Source organism: Sesamum indicum, linkage group LG14 (assembly GCF_000512975.1).
Source record: "Sesamum indicum cultivar Zhongzhi No. 13 linkage group LG14, S_indicum_v1.0, whole genome shotgun sequence".
Taxonomy (NCBI): domain Eukaryota; kingdom Viridiplantae; phylum Streptophyta; class Magnoliopsida; order Lamiales; family Pedaliaceae; genus Sesamum; species Sesamum indicum.
The window spans coordinates 452,521-470,217 of record NC_026158.1 but is presented as its reverse complement, the minus strand read 5'-3'; the positions used below and the strand labels follow the sequence as shown (position 1 = coordinate 470,217).

Below are 17,697 nucleotides of genomic sequence, written 5' to 3'. Positions count from 1 at the left end.
GCAGTAATAATAAAGTGTAAGAGAAAGTCATAAGTACTAATAAAAGTTGGAATTATTTAAAAAAAAAAAAATATTAAAGTAGGAGTATTTGAAAAAACTTCTTCAGTATTTATAATTTTATTAATAAATTACAGAAATTGGTACAGAGCTACATACAATTTTTAGATTAAATCAAATTAATTTAAACATTTCAATAGTAGAAGCTGTAAAACAAAACTCTCTTTCCAATTTATGTTCGACAATAAGCTGACAAATGCTTATAGTAGTTAATAGTCGTGTATGTCAGTTAACTGTATCTCTTTCGAACATTCTCATTTTTAACTTAATGCTTTTGAAACAACATAACTTTTGCGATATGAAGTCTGATCCTACATTATATCCGAACTCAACGATCGACAATATAATTTAAAAATAATTTTAGCACGACTCCATCCTAAACAATCTCGAATATTAAAAACAAACAAAATCATATAAATTTATTTTGTAATTATTTATATATACATATTTTGTCCCACACCGAATCAAATCCTAAAAAGAGTGAATGTTTGAATTTTGTGGCAAAAGGAGGAAGTCCAAGGTGGGCGGTTGGCGAATTGACTAAGCAGTCAAGTTTGGGTTCGGCCTTAACCCTTCATCCATACGCAATAATGACGTTGTTCTTTATAAATACATCCTTTGATATTATAAATATAATTATAATTTCTTTTTCTGATATTTAATATAATTATATGTATATATTCTGTGATTTAAAAAATTATATCTAGCACTCAGATTTGCTAAGTTTATTCGATAGTCAAAATCCACTGAATTTGTTGATATTAATTAGAAAAAAATTGAAGAAAACTAATTTTTCCCCTCGATTGATTTATTACTGACTTATTGCAGGTCAAATAATTTTTTTCCAACTAAATTACCCTTATAACGGTGAAGATATACCTGCTCACATGCATTAAAGCATGGAGACGTATGAGGGTAATTTGGTCATACAAAAATTTATTTGACATGCAATAAATCAGTAATAACTCAATTGAGGGGTAAATAGAGATATTTTATTTAATTTTTTTATTAATATCAGTAAATTCGGTGAATTTTGATTAATTGAGGGACTTATTTGTCATACGAAAGCAAACCACATGGAGTTTACGTGTAATTACACCAAACCTCAGGGGAGTGTAATTATCTCTTATAATTATATTTTCTATTCAAAGGTTAAAGTTTGCACAAACATCTTTGAAAAAACATTACAATAGCACTTTCTCATAAGCGTACTTGTAATTTTTCAAATATAGAGGATATATGTGTATTTTGACATAAATTCAAGAACTGTCGATGTAATTAACCAATAATCTTATCCAGATTAATGGATTAAATCCCCTCTGGTGTTTGGTAATTATGATATGAAAATAACCTAAAAATCTTTTTCGTGTTAAATAAAAGGGAAAAGTATTATTTTAGTACGCTAAGTATGCCTAATTTTAATTTTAGTCTGATAACTATGTCCATTTTTGTTTAGGTCCAGTAACTTATGAAATTGCTTACTTTTAGTCCTCTGGCAGATTTTCGGACAATTTTACCCGTGGAAAAGTATTATTTTAGTACGCTAAGTATGCCTAATTTTAATTTTAGTCTGATAACTATGTCCATTTTTGTTTAGGTCCAGTAACTTATGAAATTGCTTACTTTTAGTCCTCTGGCAGATTTTCGGACAATTTTACCCGTATGCAACTTTTGAAAGGCAGTTTTAGTTCATACGCACTCATAGGGGTAAAATTGTCCAAAAATCTGCCAGATGACTAAAAATAAGCAATTTCATAAGGTACTAGATCTAAACAAAAATGGACATAGTTATCGGATTAAAATTAAAAATAGGCATACTTAACGGATTAAAATAATACTTCTCCCTAAATAAAAATATGCATAGTTGACTATGTTAAATTTTTAGTTGAATGGATGTTATGTCCTTGTTGCAATTTATTTTTAATGTACACTGAATTTTGTTAGATAAATGAGAACCGTTGGATGTGTTCGAGTAATAATAACCATTGAATTTCAATGTTTAGAGATGGATGGTTCAGATTCTTAGTTTTTGAATTTTATATTTTCATATTTTATATAATATTTTAAAAATAAATAAATAATAGTTATAGTATATTATTATATATCATGATAGAAATAAAAAATTGCATGGTACAAATATGGTATTAAGGTGGGGTGGGTGGGTGTGGTAGATTCATTGGACCCCATATATATATAATTTCCTTTTTTAAGGTGAGGGGCTGCGGCGGTATTGCAAAAAGACAAAACCATGGACCAAGGGGAGGAAAAAACAGAAAAATAAATTTTAAAAAAAAAAAACTTTCAAAATTTTAAAATAATTACAATGAGAGGCAAAACAGTCATTTTCAATAAAATAAGTATGAAAAGAAATGAAAATCTTCCCCACTTGCACATGAGCGCGTGTAACACGACAATCATACGTTTGATGAAAGACGAGTTTTTATATAGAAGTTTATTTAATATTAAAGGGATTTAGGCTATTTTAATATTAAATGAAACCATTTTGCAGTTCCGTTAAAATACATAGGTTACATTTGAATTGAAAATTTTGAAATATAAATTTCAAATTCTTAACAATTTTTTTTTTAAAAATTTGTTTGAATAATTTTAAATTTCTAAGATTTCAAATATTTCAATTCTATTAAATTTTGTTGGATATTGATGGAATTTCAATTATTTTTAAATAAAATTATTTACAATCATTTCTGTGAATCATTTTTTTAAATTAAAATTCATCAATCCAAACGCACGCACTGATAGAGATTCTTTGCATTTATCCTAATCCGCCCAACGACATTGGCTATGATCTAAAATTTCATGTGCATTTATGATTTGAGCCTCTTTTAGCCCCCAATAACTTGGGTTTATTTTAGTTTGGGCTTCCTAGTTGTCTTTTCGCCTTAATTATTGCAACTGATACATTGTTTTCGTCAAACAAACAATCAGTCGTAAATAAAAAGTACAATGCCCCTGTTTGCCTGAAAAATTCTTACTCAAACTGCGTTTGAACGGATTTGATCTAATAATATGATAAGTATAATACAATTATAATGTGATTTATTTGATTCGATCAAATAAGTACGAATTTCTTCTGATTTGGAACTTGCAAGCCCACTTTCCAAAAACCGTCTCCTTTGAGCTAGTACATAGGAATGAGGCATGCGACGGATGCTATAGCTAGGGACTTGAACATAACCGAGGATGGCATGCTTCCCTTGTCCCTACGGATGAAGAAAGCTTCATAAACTGGATAATTCACCATTACTATCAGCCCCGAAACAATGATTTGCGGTACCAACTCGGCCAACGCCTCTGGGGTGGAGAAAACGACCTTCTTGATCCCGTATCCAAAGCTGAAAAGGTTCAGAACTGCAAGCGTACCGATCATGAGATGCATGATGGATGAGCTTCCAAATTCCATGATTTCCTTCTCGTACCTCTTTCGCACCTCGTCGTCCACAACTTTAGCGGTGAGTGCAAACGATGTCTCGGAGAAGCCTAAGTGCTTGGATACTGTGTCTATGAAGGCAAAGAAGTAAGAAGTCGTCCGCCTAAACAACCACATTCTTTGCAAGTTCCACCATCCTCGTAGTGTATCACCGCACATAAGGTCTTCGACTAAGCTGTGCGCAGTTTTCGCAGCGAAAACGTAGGTGAAAGGTATGAACCACCAGCTAGACACCTGAAATAAACATGAAAACTCATGTACAAGTACCAAGAACCTTGGACTTTACATGCATTATGTGATGATTTATTATTAAGAATTCCTTGTGACAAGCCTCGGTTTCAAGTGTACTACGTTTATATTCTGTTACATACTGTTTGAAACTGCTGGTAATATTTGATAAGTGATTATACAATTCTTAAGGGAGAGGTCGTTGTAACTAACCGTATTAGTAATTAGATAAGTTTGTAATGGGAGAAATGAGGTCTTTTTACATACCTTAGGGAACAACGGCACGTTCTGGACCAAACATAGAGCAGGAACGACAGTATAACACAGCGTAGGCAATGAAACGAGAGCCCATAGAAGGTAGATACAGTACCCCATTTGGGCACCCAGTTTTATTTTGCCGTGGCCATAGATGAAGGGGCAGTACTTGGAATAGAAAATCTGAAACATGCCCTCGGACCATCTCTTGAATTGAATAAGAGCTATATCTAAGGTTGTCGGAGCAACACCCAGGAATGCATTCTTGCTTGGATTGTAGTAAACGGGATTCCATCCTCTGCACTGGATTGTTAAGCCCGTGACGATGTCCTCCACAGGATATCCATACACCAACCCCATCTGCACACATTAGCACCACAATCACCCTTATGATCTGTATCCCAAATGCTTGTTCGACGAGTGTTAGTAGTATAGGTCTTGTTAGTGATCAGAGAAACAGACCTCTTTTCCCCACAGAGTACCATTCTCATAACTACAATCTGCCAAAGGCTTAGAAGCTGCCTCCAATTCTTCAACCGTTCTGCCCTTAACGTTATCTTCGACACTGTTCAATTCAAGTCTGTGATCCTTAGAATATACCTTCCCTAGCAGGCTGTCTCTCCTATGGAAGCATCCGGTTCCAATGTACAGAGCTCCACCAAAACCATCTAAACCAGCAAGCTCAATCTTTGTAAGAAAGAGGCAAGATTTCAGTACAGCAAATTGTCACATAATCTTAATAAACTAATTGAAAGTTGAACTAAAACTAGACTACAAGTTCCAATCTCGCAACCACCGTTCCCTGCAACTCAAGAAAAATGGAAATGGAAAACGATAGTACGCGTACTTTAAAAGTTGCGTCCTGTTCCCTGCAACTCAAGAAAAATGGAAATGGAAAACGATAGTATGCATACTTTAAAAGTTGCACAGGACGCATTTGCATAAATATCATTCTCAGTGATGTTTCTATAGCACTGAGGATACTGCACGTATGAGATTTGCTGCCCTTGCTTTTCGTCCAAAAAGAAGCATAATGCATCTTGTATTGCATTGGGATCATTTGAGTACATATCACAGTCAAGATTGAGAATGATTGGTGCATTGCTGATTTCTGATGACACTCTTATCTGCAAAAATGTAAGATGGTGGTTACCTTCAATGAGCGGAAGATGCTAGTGGTTTCGCATTTTTTGCTTAATTAAGCTTAACTCAAGAATTAATTTCTGTCAGCGATGTTAAGATTGCACCAAAAATTTGATTACCAATGAATTCATCGATCCGGCCTTGAAGTTATGAGCCCATCCTGGTCTCTTCTCTCGGGACAAGTAAACCAGTGTAGGTAACCTGTTTCCGTCAATATCAGTTGCTTGGGAGTTCCATCCATCTATCAAAATCTGAAAACACAGCAGTAGGAATTATAGGTCTCTTCACTACAGCTAACAAAATATGTTTGTAGTTTAGCATTCTACTAAGAAAATCACCTGAACAATGGACTGATGATCCTGCTTCGTAATCTTAGAATCCCATTCCAAGAACCCTTTGTGCTGATCTTTGATTTCTCGCGGAACACAACCCTTTGCCCCCGCTGATTCTATCCGTCTCTTCATATCTTCATACATAGTCTAAAGAAAAGAATTAAGACAAACGTTCAGTGAGTTCCACTTCAACAACACTACAAATGATTCTAACATCTTGTATTATTTCTCAATCATTTTTCAGCTCTATGTCTGTTACCGTAACAAATAATACTTTTAATAGTTTCACCTTGATTTGACTCCATTCCTGCCTGAAATCTGATTCATGTAAAGGGCTACTCTGACCAAAATAGATTTCAGGAGCCCTCGGCTCAACATTGTATTTCTTGCAGAACGGTATCCAATACTTGGAAAATTCAGAGGCCTCCAGTAGAGCATAGAATGTTAGTTCAGAGCAGCCATCATCCGACAGGTACACGCTAAGTTTTTCGGGTGGATAATTATACGACATGACAGACAAGACTGTGTTGATCACCAACATTGGCGGCTCTAACGTCGGATCGGCTGTACAAACAAAAACATCGACTCCCGGCAACTTGTCCTTGTATCTACAAAATTCATTTTTCCATTTGCAAGAAAGGAAAACAGGATTACGGATTCATCCCATTACGGTCAAATGAGTACATAAATAACAATTGTCTATGATCAAGACTGTCACAAACTTTCAGCCATCATTGGCCTTATCAAAACCTCCTGTTACTTAACTGCAATATGATCACATAGCTGAAAATTCAAGGCCTTTTTGTCATGAAATTGCATGAGAAGTTGTGAAACGTCTCAAGAAACACATCAAGACACAAACTTTACGATGAACATTCTTACAATCCCTCAAGTTCTCTTAACAACAGAATCCTGTGCAATCACAGTTTCACAGTAGACGATCACTCATCAACTAGTATAAACAAATTACATGTAAAATTCCTATAAAATTATAAACACACCCCTTAAATACAGTGTACACCACCAAAAAGGTTCTTTCTTCATCAAATTCTACTTCTTTTTGTCATATCTTCTAATATAATCCTTCACTTCAAAATTCTAAAGTACCAAGACTCTCAATCCAATCATGAAACCCTGATCTACAACATGCTAATGGATCTGAAAATAAGCTATTGCAGTTAAAGTTTCTCCCAGCATATATGAGCTTAAAATAAGCTTTATGATAACTATAAGCTTACAGCTTTTTTCAATAAAACACACAGTACCTGGTAGAGGAGAGTCTGTCCCTGAAGGGATATCGATAGACGACACGCCACCGACCCGCCTGAGTGATAACCCAATACAGACCAAACAAGACCTCCGAAACAGACAGTCCGACCCAAGCATATCTTCCGGGTCGGTCTGCTCCGGGAATGTGACCCAGTCTGTAGATCCATATCAACACTATGCCAACCATTATTGTGAAGCAAAGAAGTCTGTGTGCAGCTCTTCCTTTCGCTGCTTTGGTCACAAACAATGGAGGAACATCTACTTCTCCGCTCTTTGCACTCATCTCTCTCTCTCTCCCCCTCCCTGAGCACAAACTGAATGTCTAACTGCGTGTTCTTGCTTGCTGTTCAGTGTAACTGCGTGTTCTTGCTTGCTGGGCACCGTCTTTGTTGCTCTCTCAGTATGGTTCTTGCTGTAAATATAATAAAGCCTTGCACCATTACATTGTCGCCCGGAATTATTAATTTTTTTATACTATAATATCATTATTATAAAATAAATTTGAGGTTGCTCGAAATAAATTCAACAAAATCATTAATCCACATTGATGCATGAAAATGCCGACTTGGAAAAATTGTATTTTTTGTCCTGCGTTGATAGGGTGTGTCGCATTTTTTGTCCCATATCATAAAATTATAACACACTCTGTGCAATAAAAAATACTATAATATTTATTTTATGGGATTAAATATGTTAAGTTTGTAAACTATGAAATCAAAAGTACCAACACTCCCTATCGTATCAGACTAAAAGTGCAATTTTCCCGGGAAGCTTGTATATGTTTTGTAGTTTCTTGTTTATTACTTTATAATAAGCTAAAAAAGAACTAAAGTACATTGAAAAGTTATTTTCTTTAGTGGTAATTATGAAGGGGAGAGTTTGGTTAGTAATGCTATGCCATTGAAGATTTGTGACCCGACTTGCTCGACCAATCGCAACCCTGTCGATACAGATTCGGCGAAGCAGCTGTTACAAGAGCTGGCTTCCCCAGACAGACTGCCCAGAAGTCAATTCCTTGTAGACGGGATACCGGAGTACTTGGTTAAGAATACGGAGGTGAAAATTCGTGTGATGAAAGAGTACCTCGTGTGGCCCAAGGATAAAAACAAATTGAATCAACAAGAGAAAAGGGAAGATACAGTATAGTTGAGGTCGTGCAAAAATGTAAATGAGTAGTACTCCTACTTCCTTTTTTGTTGAGTTTGTTGCAATTGAATCCAAAATCATATATTATTAAATATTTAAATTTGTGACCTACTCCATCTAATTTTAATATTATTTATGTGATGGTGAGGCAAAAGAGAATGGCTATAATTCATTCAACGCTCCAACTAAATCTCTTAAGTTGAAATTTCTGCCACAAACTCTTTAAAATATCATCAACCACAAAACAAACACAAAAAACAGTACAGTACATGCAATTTAAACATATCATATAGTAAATATGTAAATTATATTTTTATAATACAAAAACAGTAAAAATAAATATTAATTTTCCTTTTTGTGCTTTTACCTCAATATTGCTTCATTTTTAACATAAAATAAGTACACTTTTCTTCCCTATTATTTGGTATAATTACACATAAATTCTCTGTAGTTTGAAAAATTACATCTAGCACTCCTAAATAAATTTATTAACATCAGCAAATTCAGTAAATTTTATCTGATTAAGGAACTTATTTGTCAGATAGATACAAATTTTATGAGCATTAATGTAATTTCTCAAATCATAAAAAATTTACGTGTAATTATACCAAACCTCAAGGAAAAAAGTGGAATCACCCCTTTTAAAAAACAGTGCAGAAAAAATTGCTAAATTTTAAAAAACGAAAAAAAAAATCTACTATTTTTTCTTTATTAAAGTGTAAATTACTCATTTATATTATAGTAATTTTATTAATGAAATATTATTGAACATTTTGTCACATATATCTATTAGGTATTTAACATTTGATCAAAATAATTATAATCGAATTAGTTTAATTAATAATAATTCATCCATTTAAATTAGAAAACCAAGGCAGAAAACATTACAGTAATATATTCCTAATGTCACAACCTAAAAACAAATACAAAACTTCACTTAATTTAATTTCCAGTCAATCAATGATCAACTTGCTGGTAGACATTCCGGAACTTTCCGGCCGCCGACGCCTCGCCTGACCCGTCGTCGAAGTCCTTGGTCGTGTATCCGACGCTCGATTTCCTGTCGTCGACGCCGGAACGCCTCCGCAGTGATGGCGGCACAGCCGCGACACGTCGTTGTGGTCGAGCTCTTTCTCTACTCGGTCTTCTTCTATCGCCGCCCTGCCTTGCGGCGGAGCAGCCTCTTCTCTGGTGGCCATCACGAGATGTAAGCAGAAATACAAAAGTTATCGGATTTAGATATGAACGGTTCCCCTTTCCCCTGTTGGAAGAGTGGGCAAGCTTATTGGGTCTGAGTGCGGCCGATTTGATTAGCCCACGACAGATGTCGTGCATGCAATAACTGCAAAATTGATGCATCTGAATTTTTTATTTTTATTTTTATTTTCACTTATTGTTTATCACTACTAATTATTTTTTCAAAAAAAATTATAAATTTTATATAATAATTTCTTATTAAGTATATAATAAGTCATTCATGCACAATAATTAAATTTACATGATTATAAAGAATAATTATTTTATTAATTAATCAAATAATAATATGTTACGAAATAATATAATTAAATGCTATAGCACATAAAATATAAAAAAAATATTAAATACATGAAAGTGTAATTTAACGATTGTTAAAATTTAAATTATTTGAAAATTTCGATATCAATTTTAAATATATAAAATAAATAAAAATAATAATAAGATTGTTAAAATTATTATAATAGTAAAAAATAAAGTTATATTTATTTATTAAAAAAAAAATCAAAGCAGCTAAAAATATCTCTCTAAAGTACTTTTAGCTTTTGGTCTAATTAGCCATTTCAAAAGTACTTTTAGGAAGTCAGAAGGTGAAAAACACTTTTTTAAAGCATATGCAAATATTCCCTAAATCTGTATTACAAATAAAAATGTAATTATTTGATTTTTTTTTTCTCAATAATAAATTTTGGGGATAACTACGTCTAAACCCCCGACCTCTATTTTATTTATACAAATCATTTAATTTTTTAAAAATTTACACACACATCCACTTAAAACGCCGGCATCAAATATTTTTAATTTTTGAATAATTACACATACATCCCAAAAATATTTTAGCGTTACATAAATTGCTCATACTTTCTGGCTATTAGGGATGGTTTTAGTAATTACTCAAAAAATAAGAATAATTTGTGTAAACAAACTATAAATTAAAAATTTAAATATAATTAGCCATATATTTTCTATTAAATTTAATCAGAATCACCTTTTGATAATGTCTTGAGAATTAATTTTCATCTAATCATATATTATACTCATTAATAATTTTTTAACTTCCTCCGTAATCTTAAAAATGAAGTTAGTTTTGAAATTTAGTTATCATATGTATTTTCATAATCAAATATGAAACTGTGAATCCAAATGTCATAAATATTTTTTTAAAAATTAATAATTCTAATATCAAATTTCCATAATAAATTATTGTATAATTAATCATGCAACCATATACAAATTAAGCTTTTGTCAAATTTGTTTATCCTCAGAATACTAACTTTGAGCAATACTTTCTTTTATTATGAACTAATAGCGATAAACAAAATAATTCATCTCGATACATTAAATAATATTTCTATTCAATTAATACATTAATATAATCAACAACAATAGTTCATATAAAATGAGACAAATACCTACGTATTAGCTGAGAGTCAAAATCAAATTACAAGTAGAATATATTCCAAGTGTCGTTTTAAAAATATTTTCATGACATGTGCTGCTTTTGTCTTATGCCAAAATTTTCCCCTATAAAAAAAATACACGAAGACTAGTAACCTACTGTATTCGTTGAGACTTGTTCTAGACATACTAAGCGAACGTCTCAATAGCGTAGATCATACTATGTTCCGTTCAAATTTGTTCTTTTCTGACTTTAAGTTTATATTTTTAGTGGCTTTCGAGACTGATTGATTTTCAAAGATTTGCATTGTCGATACCAATATTAAAAACAAAAAGACCATCTACATTCACAAACTGCGATTAACGATACCACCACACCAATTTTTTATGAATTCAAAAAGACCCTTCTACTGATAAGATAACTAACTTATGCTTTTTAAATTAATTTTTTTTAATATATTATATTGATTTATGTATTTTATAACCACATCTTCAACTCTATTATATACATGGTATGGATTTGTGGGGACTGACCGATCAATATTCAGACCCCAAATGTCAATTTTCAATAACTAAAGAAGTTTATTCGTTCCGAATTACATGACTAGGAAAATCACATGACATGACTTATAAACAACAGTGAGGGACAATCTTGTCCTAAACAAAGACATATATATATATATATATGTGTATGATAGAAAGAAGCAAGAACATAGTCGAGGGTCTACTGAGATATGGCCCAGTTGCATGTCATGAAGCAGAAGCAGTCAAGCAGCAGCCCCATCCCCACAAGAAAACCAGCAACGAAATGTAAATTTTATGTAACTATCAACAATATGTACAAGAAGCAATTTTTTATTGTTTTTTACTTCCCAAGAGTTCATATTGGTATGCAATTATGGGACATTTCTCATGGAGAAGCACTTATACTGTAAGCATACTTAAGATAACAACACGAAAAATTTTGAAACTTGAGAATACGATGATACGAACACGAAAAAGTTTGAATAAGTTGTGTCTTTATATGTGTTGGATAAGTTATTCAGTATTCGATATCGTGTCTTTTCTATTTTTTAACTTTTAAACACACAAATATCATCTTGGACACGTATTGAATGATACACAGTGCTTGGTTCATCAGATATATAGTGCATGGGGTGATTTTTTAAATTATGTGTATTATAAAAATGAACATTATTCTCATTTTTCAATAGTGCATATGTTTGTCATATAATATAACAAAGAATTAAATAATTATACAACTCCTGAAATTTGGTATAACTACATTTAGATATTCTATAGTTCGAAAAATTATATCTAATAATTTTCAAATTTGCTTCTGTTTAACAAATAGGTCCATCCGTTAGTCAAATTTTACCAAACTTGCTCGATGTTTATCCTTGATTGACTTATTGCAGGTCAAACAAATCTTTTCCGACTAAACTCTCCTTATAGGGGTGAAGATATACCTCATCATATGTATTAACGCATGGAGATGTACTATGATAGTTTGGTAAAAAAGATATTTGTTTGACCTATAATAGGTAAGTATGGATTTTCATCCATTCTTTTTGTTAATATCATCAAATTCAATAAAATTTTAACAAAGAGGTTTATTTGTTAGATGAAAGCAAATTTCAAGAATACTAAATATAATTTCGAAACCGTTTAACGTGTAATTATATCAACTCTAAAAAAAACAGTATAATCATCCTAAAATAAAAACATACACTTATTGAGTATTCAAGAAAGTGAAAAACACAAGTCTTTTTTTGACCAGGCTACTTTTAATATGAATAAATTATATTTAGCCATTCAAATTATGCTCGTTTTTACACTTTATCATTAAATTTTTTTGTGTCAATTTACCATCTCAATATTACGAAATTTACACTTTGTCATATATGATCGTTTTTCAATAGTTATTTTTTGCTGTAAAAAAATCACATCTGATGTACATGTGATATGGTACTTATATATTGCTCTTAAACATCACATGTGCAGTGCACATGATATTTTTCAATAAAAAATTCAATTGAGAAATATACGACAAAGTACAAATTTTATAAAATTAAAATAATAAATCCATAAAAAAAAATATTTAGATGATAAAATGTTAAAACAGGAATAACTACAATTTACCCTTTAATAAATGTGGAGACTTTAAATTTTGAGACATCAGCTATTTCTTTATGTAAGGAAGAAATTTAAATATTGTGATCGTCTCCGAATTTGGAGGTCTACTACTACTCAATAATGTTTCTCTTTGGCCCGTGCTATTTGCTGACCTGGCGCTATTCCTCTCTCCTCTATGATTTGCTGCTTGTATGATATATTTGCAAAAGGAAATGATTTTTCAAACTTTTACAAGATTTCTTCTCTGTTTTCTTGTTTCAACAGTGGGTTTTTAACTTTGAAAACATGTTCTTTTCTTTCTTGCCCTGTGTCTTTGTGTGACTGGACATTCTTTGGGCTGATTTGCTTGTGGAGTTTGCAGAGTTCTTGGACTTTTGTTCGGGTGCAGATTCTGATAGAGGGTTGACTTTTGGGTTGTTTTCTTGAAGGGTTGTTGGAGTTGATCAAGATTTTGTTCGCTGTCCATCAACTTTTTAGTGCTGTTGGGGGGGACCCTTTTTTTGAATTTGGTTCTTTGATGATTTCTTGGGTTTCTGGAGAACCCTTTTGTCTGCTTGTACCCCCTCTCTTATGATTTAGGGTTTTTGAATGAGTTATTATTAGGTTTGTACATTTTGTCCCTTTTTTTTGTTGTTTGATTTTTTGTTACATGCTATATTACGCTTCACCTTACACTTCTTGGTTCACTGGTTGTTCTGTTTATGTGACTCAGGCTCAAGCTACAATTTCCAGTGATACATTCATTATTCAGAAGCATAAATTTCAGGTAGTGTTTGGTATTTGGGCTCCATTCATTTCAACTTCTAGTTTCTTGTTATCTTACTCGGTGTTTGAGTCCAGGAGAATTGGGATTTGCCAAGTAAATTGATTTCTGCTTAATCTCTTGATGATCTTTTTCCACTTCTCCTTTGACGGCAGAAGTGACTTTCTTGAACTGAACTATTAATATGTGATGGAATTCTGATCCTTGTTTAGTTGTTGTCCTCTTTGGTGGTATGATTTGCTGTCTTTTGTATTTGAATGTCATGCAATACGTAGAAGTCTTGAAATTTCGTTATTGAAGGACTATTTGATCACAATTTGACCAAATTTCCTTGTGTGGCCTAATATGTGGGCTATGATCATAAAGTTGAATGTACAAGAATTTGCTTTTGCTCTAGTTTGTTGTGTGGCAATCTGCGAAGTTAACTTTTCCAGGCGGCTTGTTTTGTTATAGAATTAGATGGACTTTTTTATAAACATTGTTATGTTCTATCAGTGGGTTCTGTACTACTCCGAGTTTCATGCATACAAGCTAATGCCGTGTTCTGAGCATGGATCAGCTGTTCATCTCAGCTTTCAACAAACTCTTCCCTTCTTTTTGATGGATGTGTACATGTATTATACAAAATTATGGGCTATATGTTTTTCTGAGAGATTGAATTTCGTATGTATCTTTCGAGTTTCAGCTATATTTCTTCTCATTGTCTATGTTACATTGTGATGGGAAGGCTATATCGGCCGTTCTCAAGTCAATGTTTCCATTCCTCTTACTATCTAATGCATTCCAATGAAAGCGCCTGTCATTAGAGTGGGCCTGACACAGCTTCCCTTGCGAGGAATACACAAAGCTAGGACTCTTAAAGAAGTATTAGCACAACCATTAACTAGAAGTAGTAATTTTTACTGGATGCAGCTACTCTTCTAAGTTCTAACCCCGTCTTGTTTTTCTATAGTTCGTCTTTGGTTGTCGTTTTCTTCAATATGATCTTTCTTTGGCTGTTCTTTGCAGGTAAGAGCTGGAGATAAAGTGGGTGAGACATTATGGTTGCAAAAGATTATAATAAAACCAAAGGATCGGCTAAAGCGGAGGTGGGAGAAATCGACACCAGTGCACCATTTCAATCTGTCAAAGATGCTGTCAGTTTATTTGGTGAAGGTGCTTTTTCAGGGGAAAAGCCTGCCATTAGGAAGACAAAACCACAGTCTGCAGAAGTATGTTGCTTCTTCTTTTTGCTTTGTGTTTCCTGGTTGCACTTTACCATAATACCTGTTGAAATAGATACGCACTTGTGGTTGGCTCATGTTGAAATTTCATAATTAAAAGTGGTGGATGTTTCATTCTGTGACTTTACATGTACTTTGCATCCACAAATTGAAGCTTTTAGCCGAGTTCTTGATGTTTCTTTATCAAGATAAATGTAGAATTTTGTTTGCTACCAGCATTCTTATACATAAAACTGATATGTTATGTTCAACTTTAACCGCGATCTTCACCAGACTATCTAATAATTCTGCCCCCTCCCTGCTGGTTTTCTTGCTTTCAGAGAGTGCTGGCGAAAGAAATGCAGCTTCACTTGGCTCAGAGAGAGTTGAATAAGTTGAAGGAACAATTAAATAATGCTGAGACTACTAAAGCTCAGGCTCTGTTAGAGCTTGATAGAGCTAAAAGAACTGTTGAGGATTTAACTCAGAAGCTGAAAAGTATTAACGAGTCAAAGGATTCAGCAATTAGAGCCACTGAAGCCGCTAAGCACCAGACAAAGCAATTTGCAGAAGCCAACAATTCCAATTCTACAGGATCTGAAGGATCTGCAAATGTGGATCGTGAAACTGGGAGGGCTGAGTATGTGGCTGCAGTCTCTGAACTTGATGCAGTGAAGCAGGAGCTAAGAAAAATTCGTCAGGAGTATGACTCGTCAATGGAAGCAAAAGTCAGTGCCGCCAAGCAAGCAGCTGAAGCTGAGAAGGCTACCAAAGCAAACATTGAAAAAGTGGGTGAGTTATCCAAGGAAATTGTTGGCGTACAGGACTCAATTCAGCAAGTGAAGCTTGCGATTGCACGTACAAAGGAAGAAGAAGCAATGATCTGTGCTGACAAGGATAAACAGAAGCTGTCATATAAAACCAGACTTGAAGAATTAGCACAGAAATTACTTGCATTGAAGAAAGATATTGATCCTGACCTAGTGAAGAATCTGGAGACTCAGCTGGGTGGAACATTATCAGAGATAGAAGCTCTACGAAATGAGATGGAGAAAGCAAGGGCCGCTGATCTTGATTCTGTTAAGACTGTTGCATCAGAGTTGGATAGTGCTAAAGAGTCACTACATAAGGTAACTGAAGAGGAGAATTCGCTAAGAAGCCTGGTAGAGACCCTCAAGGTAGAACTGGATAAATTGAAAACAGAGCATTCTGAATTGAAGGAGAAGGAAGCGGAAACAGAATCCATGGCCGGTGATTTGCATTTGAAGCTCAGGAAAGCTAAGTCTGAGCTTGAAGAAGCACTTGTAGGAGAAGCCAAAGCAAGAGGTGTCTCTGATGAAATGGTTGCTACAATCCACCAGCTAGTCTTGGAGAGTGAAAATGCGAAACATGAATCTGAAGAGGTGAAGCAGCAAGCTGAAGTGCTTAGGAGAGAAGCAGAAGCTACCAGAATTGAGCTGGAAGAAGCAGAAAAGAAACTAAAAGTTGCTATAAGTGAAGCTGAGGAAGCAAAGGCAGCTGAGGCTAGAGCCCTTGACCAAATTAAGATGTTGTCTGAGAAAACTGATGCTGCACGTGCCTCAACTTCAGAGCCTGGTGCCCAGATTACAATATCAAAGGACGAGTTTGAATCACTGAGCCGAAAGGTTGAGGAATCTGAAAAACTAGCAGAAATGAAAGTAGCAGCTGCAATGGCTCAGGTAGAAGCTGTGAAAGCCAGTGAGAATGAGGCCCTCAAGAGATTGGAGGCTACACTGAAGGAGATTGAGGACATGAAAGCTGCAACTCAGGAGGCATTGAAGAAAGCTGAGATGTCAGAAGCAGCCAAGAAGGCAGTCGAGGGAGAACTAAGAAGATGGCGTGAACGGGAACAAAAGAAGGCAGTAGAAGCAGCTTCTCGAATTCTTTCAGATTCTGGGAAGTCGTTTGAATCATCTCCTCGTAATTACCAGATTCAAAGGCAGAAGCCCCAACAGGCTGAGACATCATTTGAATCATCTCCTCACAATTACCAAATCCCAAAGCAGATTCCCCAAGAGACGAAGGTAATGGAAACACGAAAGCTAGAAAAAGCCAAGACATCTGTAGCCAAGAAAGTACTAATGCCTAGTCTGAGCAATGTGTTCCACAAGAAGAAAAACCAAGTCGAGGGCAGTTCTCCCTTCTCGCCTGGTGAAAAGCCTTCTTGGTGAATGCGATCGCCAAGTTTTTGTGCAGTATCCCAATGGTAGAGAAAAACTTGATTTGGCTCTTTGTGTATATTTGCAACCAACCGATCTTCACTGTCTTTGTTTTCTTTCTTCGACTCTTTTGTGCGCAGTCAGGAAATACCAACTGCTTAATAAACCTTGTTAATTATTTTGAAAATTCACCTTGTGAATGTGTTTTAGTGGATTCATTCTGTAAATCCCTGCTAGTACAAAATTCAAGTGCTACAGGTTAGACTATGAAGATACTCACTCTGTAATATTGCCTTTTTGCTTCTTTTTTTGTTTTTTCGTTTGGCTTTAATGGTGAGTAGGGTCATCACCATCTAACAAGGCAGCAAGCCAGGGAAACATGAAATCATTTTTGTGAATTATAAATGAAACAAAATCCACCCGACAAGAAATTATAAACTTTATTGAACTCTGCATTAGCACTTTGGATTTCCAGACTATTTGTGAGTGATGATGTAACATTCCATCAAGGTGGTCATATAAAACTTAGCTCAGCCCCAAAACCTGCATCAAGATAATGCGAGCGTTCTAGGATACAACCAGGAATGAGCAGCCTAAGCTACTTACAACAGACATTATCGACACTCGAGCCTGTTCTGCCTGATTCAGTCCCCGTTTATCTTAAGCTCATGAAATGAGTGTGAAACCCCATTTTTCTTGCCAAGTCGTTGAAACTCAGATTCTATAGTTTGAGCAATTTTTACGTCCTCTGGATCTGGCTCAGGAAAATCCACGTGGAACGAGCCATGTCTGATTGGTGCAGCTGCCCCAACTACAGCAGCTTGCTCCTTGACATAATTATATAGCTGCTGATGGAAGGGATGGTCCAAGGAAAAACAATCACTAA

At 34.4% G+C, this 17,697-nt stretch overlaps 3 protein-coding genes across 3 annotated transcripts in view; 1 reads left to right on the top strand and 2 right to left on the bottom strand.

Moving 5' to 3' along the window:
• Positions 3,133–7,174, bottom strand: LOC105176590 (cellulose synthase-like protein E6). The gene is made up of 8 exons (XM_011099452.2): positions 6,729–7,174; positions 5,753–6,071; positions 5,470–5,610; positions 5,251–5,382; positions 4,903–5,115; positions 4,451–4,675; positions 4,001–4,348; positions 3,133–3,739 (listed from the first exon to the last, which is right to left on the bottom strand). The coding sequence occupies exons 1-8, from the start codon at positions 7,013–7,015 to the stop codon at positions 3,197–3,199; spliced, it is 2,208 nt and encodes a 735-aa protein (XP_011097754.1). The 5' UTR covers positions 7,016–7,174; the 3' UTR covers positions 3,133–3,196.
• LOC105176588 (WEB family protein At5g55860) lies at positions 12,788–17,115 on the top strand. Its single transcript, XM_011099449.2, has 4 exons — positions 12,788–13,269; positions 13,379–13,432; positions 14,438–14,640; positions 14,973–17,115. Exons 3-4 carry the CDS (start codon positions 14,470–14,472, stop codon positions 16,821–16,823), a joined length of 2,022 nt encoding a protein of 673 aa, XP_011097751.1. The 5' UTR covers positions 12,788–13,269; positions 13,379–13,432; positions 14,438–14,469; the 3' UTR covers positions 16,824–17,115.
• The window catches only part of LOC105176587 (SEC14 cytosolic factor), a gene marked incomplete in the record, with an annotated part of 3,937 nt that continues 3,474 nt past the window's right edge, over positions 17,235–17,697 (bottom strand). Inside the window, 1 exon segment of the mRNA XM_011099448.2 lies at positions 17,235–17,697. Within this exon segment, the coding sequence (XP_011097750.1) occupies positions 17,456–17,697 (242 nt within the window).

Excerpts from the sequence above, each read along its gene's own strand:
- LOC105176590 (XM_011099452.2), bottom strand. The coding sequence starts at position 7,015 with ATGAGTGCAAAGAGCGGAGAAGTAGATGTTCCTCCATTGTTTGTGACC. Across the intron at positions 4,349-4,450 it reads GTACTCTGTGGGGAAAAGAG|ATGGGGTTGGTGTATGGATA; the intron begins GTCTGTTTCTCT and ends TAATGTGTGCAG. Across the intron at positions 3,740-4,000 it reads ACGTGCCGTTGTTCCCTAAG|GTGTCTAGCTGGTGGTTCAT; the intron begins GTATGTAAAAAG and ends TGTTTATTTCAG.
- LOC105176588 (XM_011099449.2), top strand. The coding sequence starts at position 14,470 with ATGGTTGCAAAAGATTATAATAAAACCAAAGGATCGGCTAAAGCGGAG. Across the intron at positions 14,641-14,972 it reads CAAAACCACAGTCTGCAGAA|AGAGTGCTGGCGAAAGAAAT; the intron begins GTATGTTGCTTC and ends TCTTGCTTTCAG.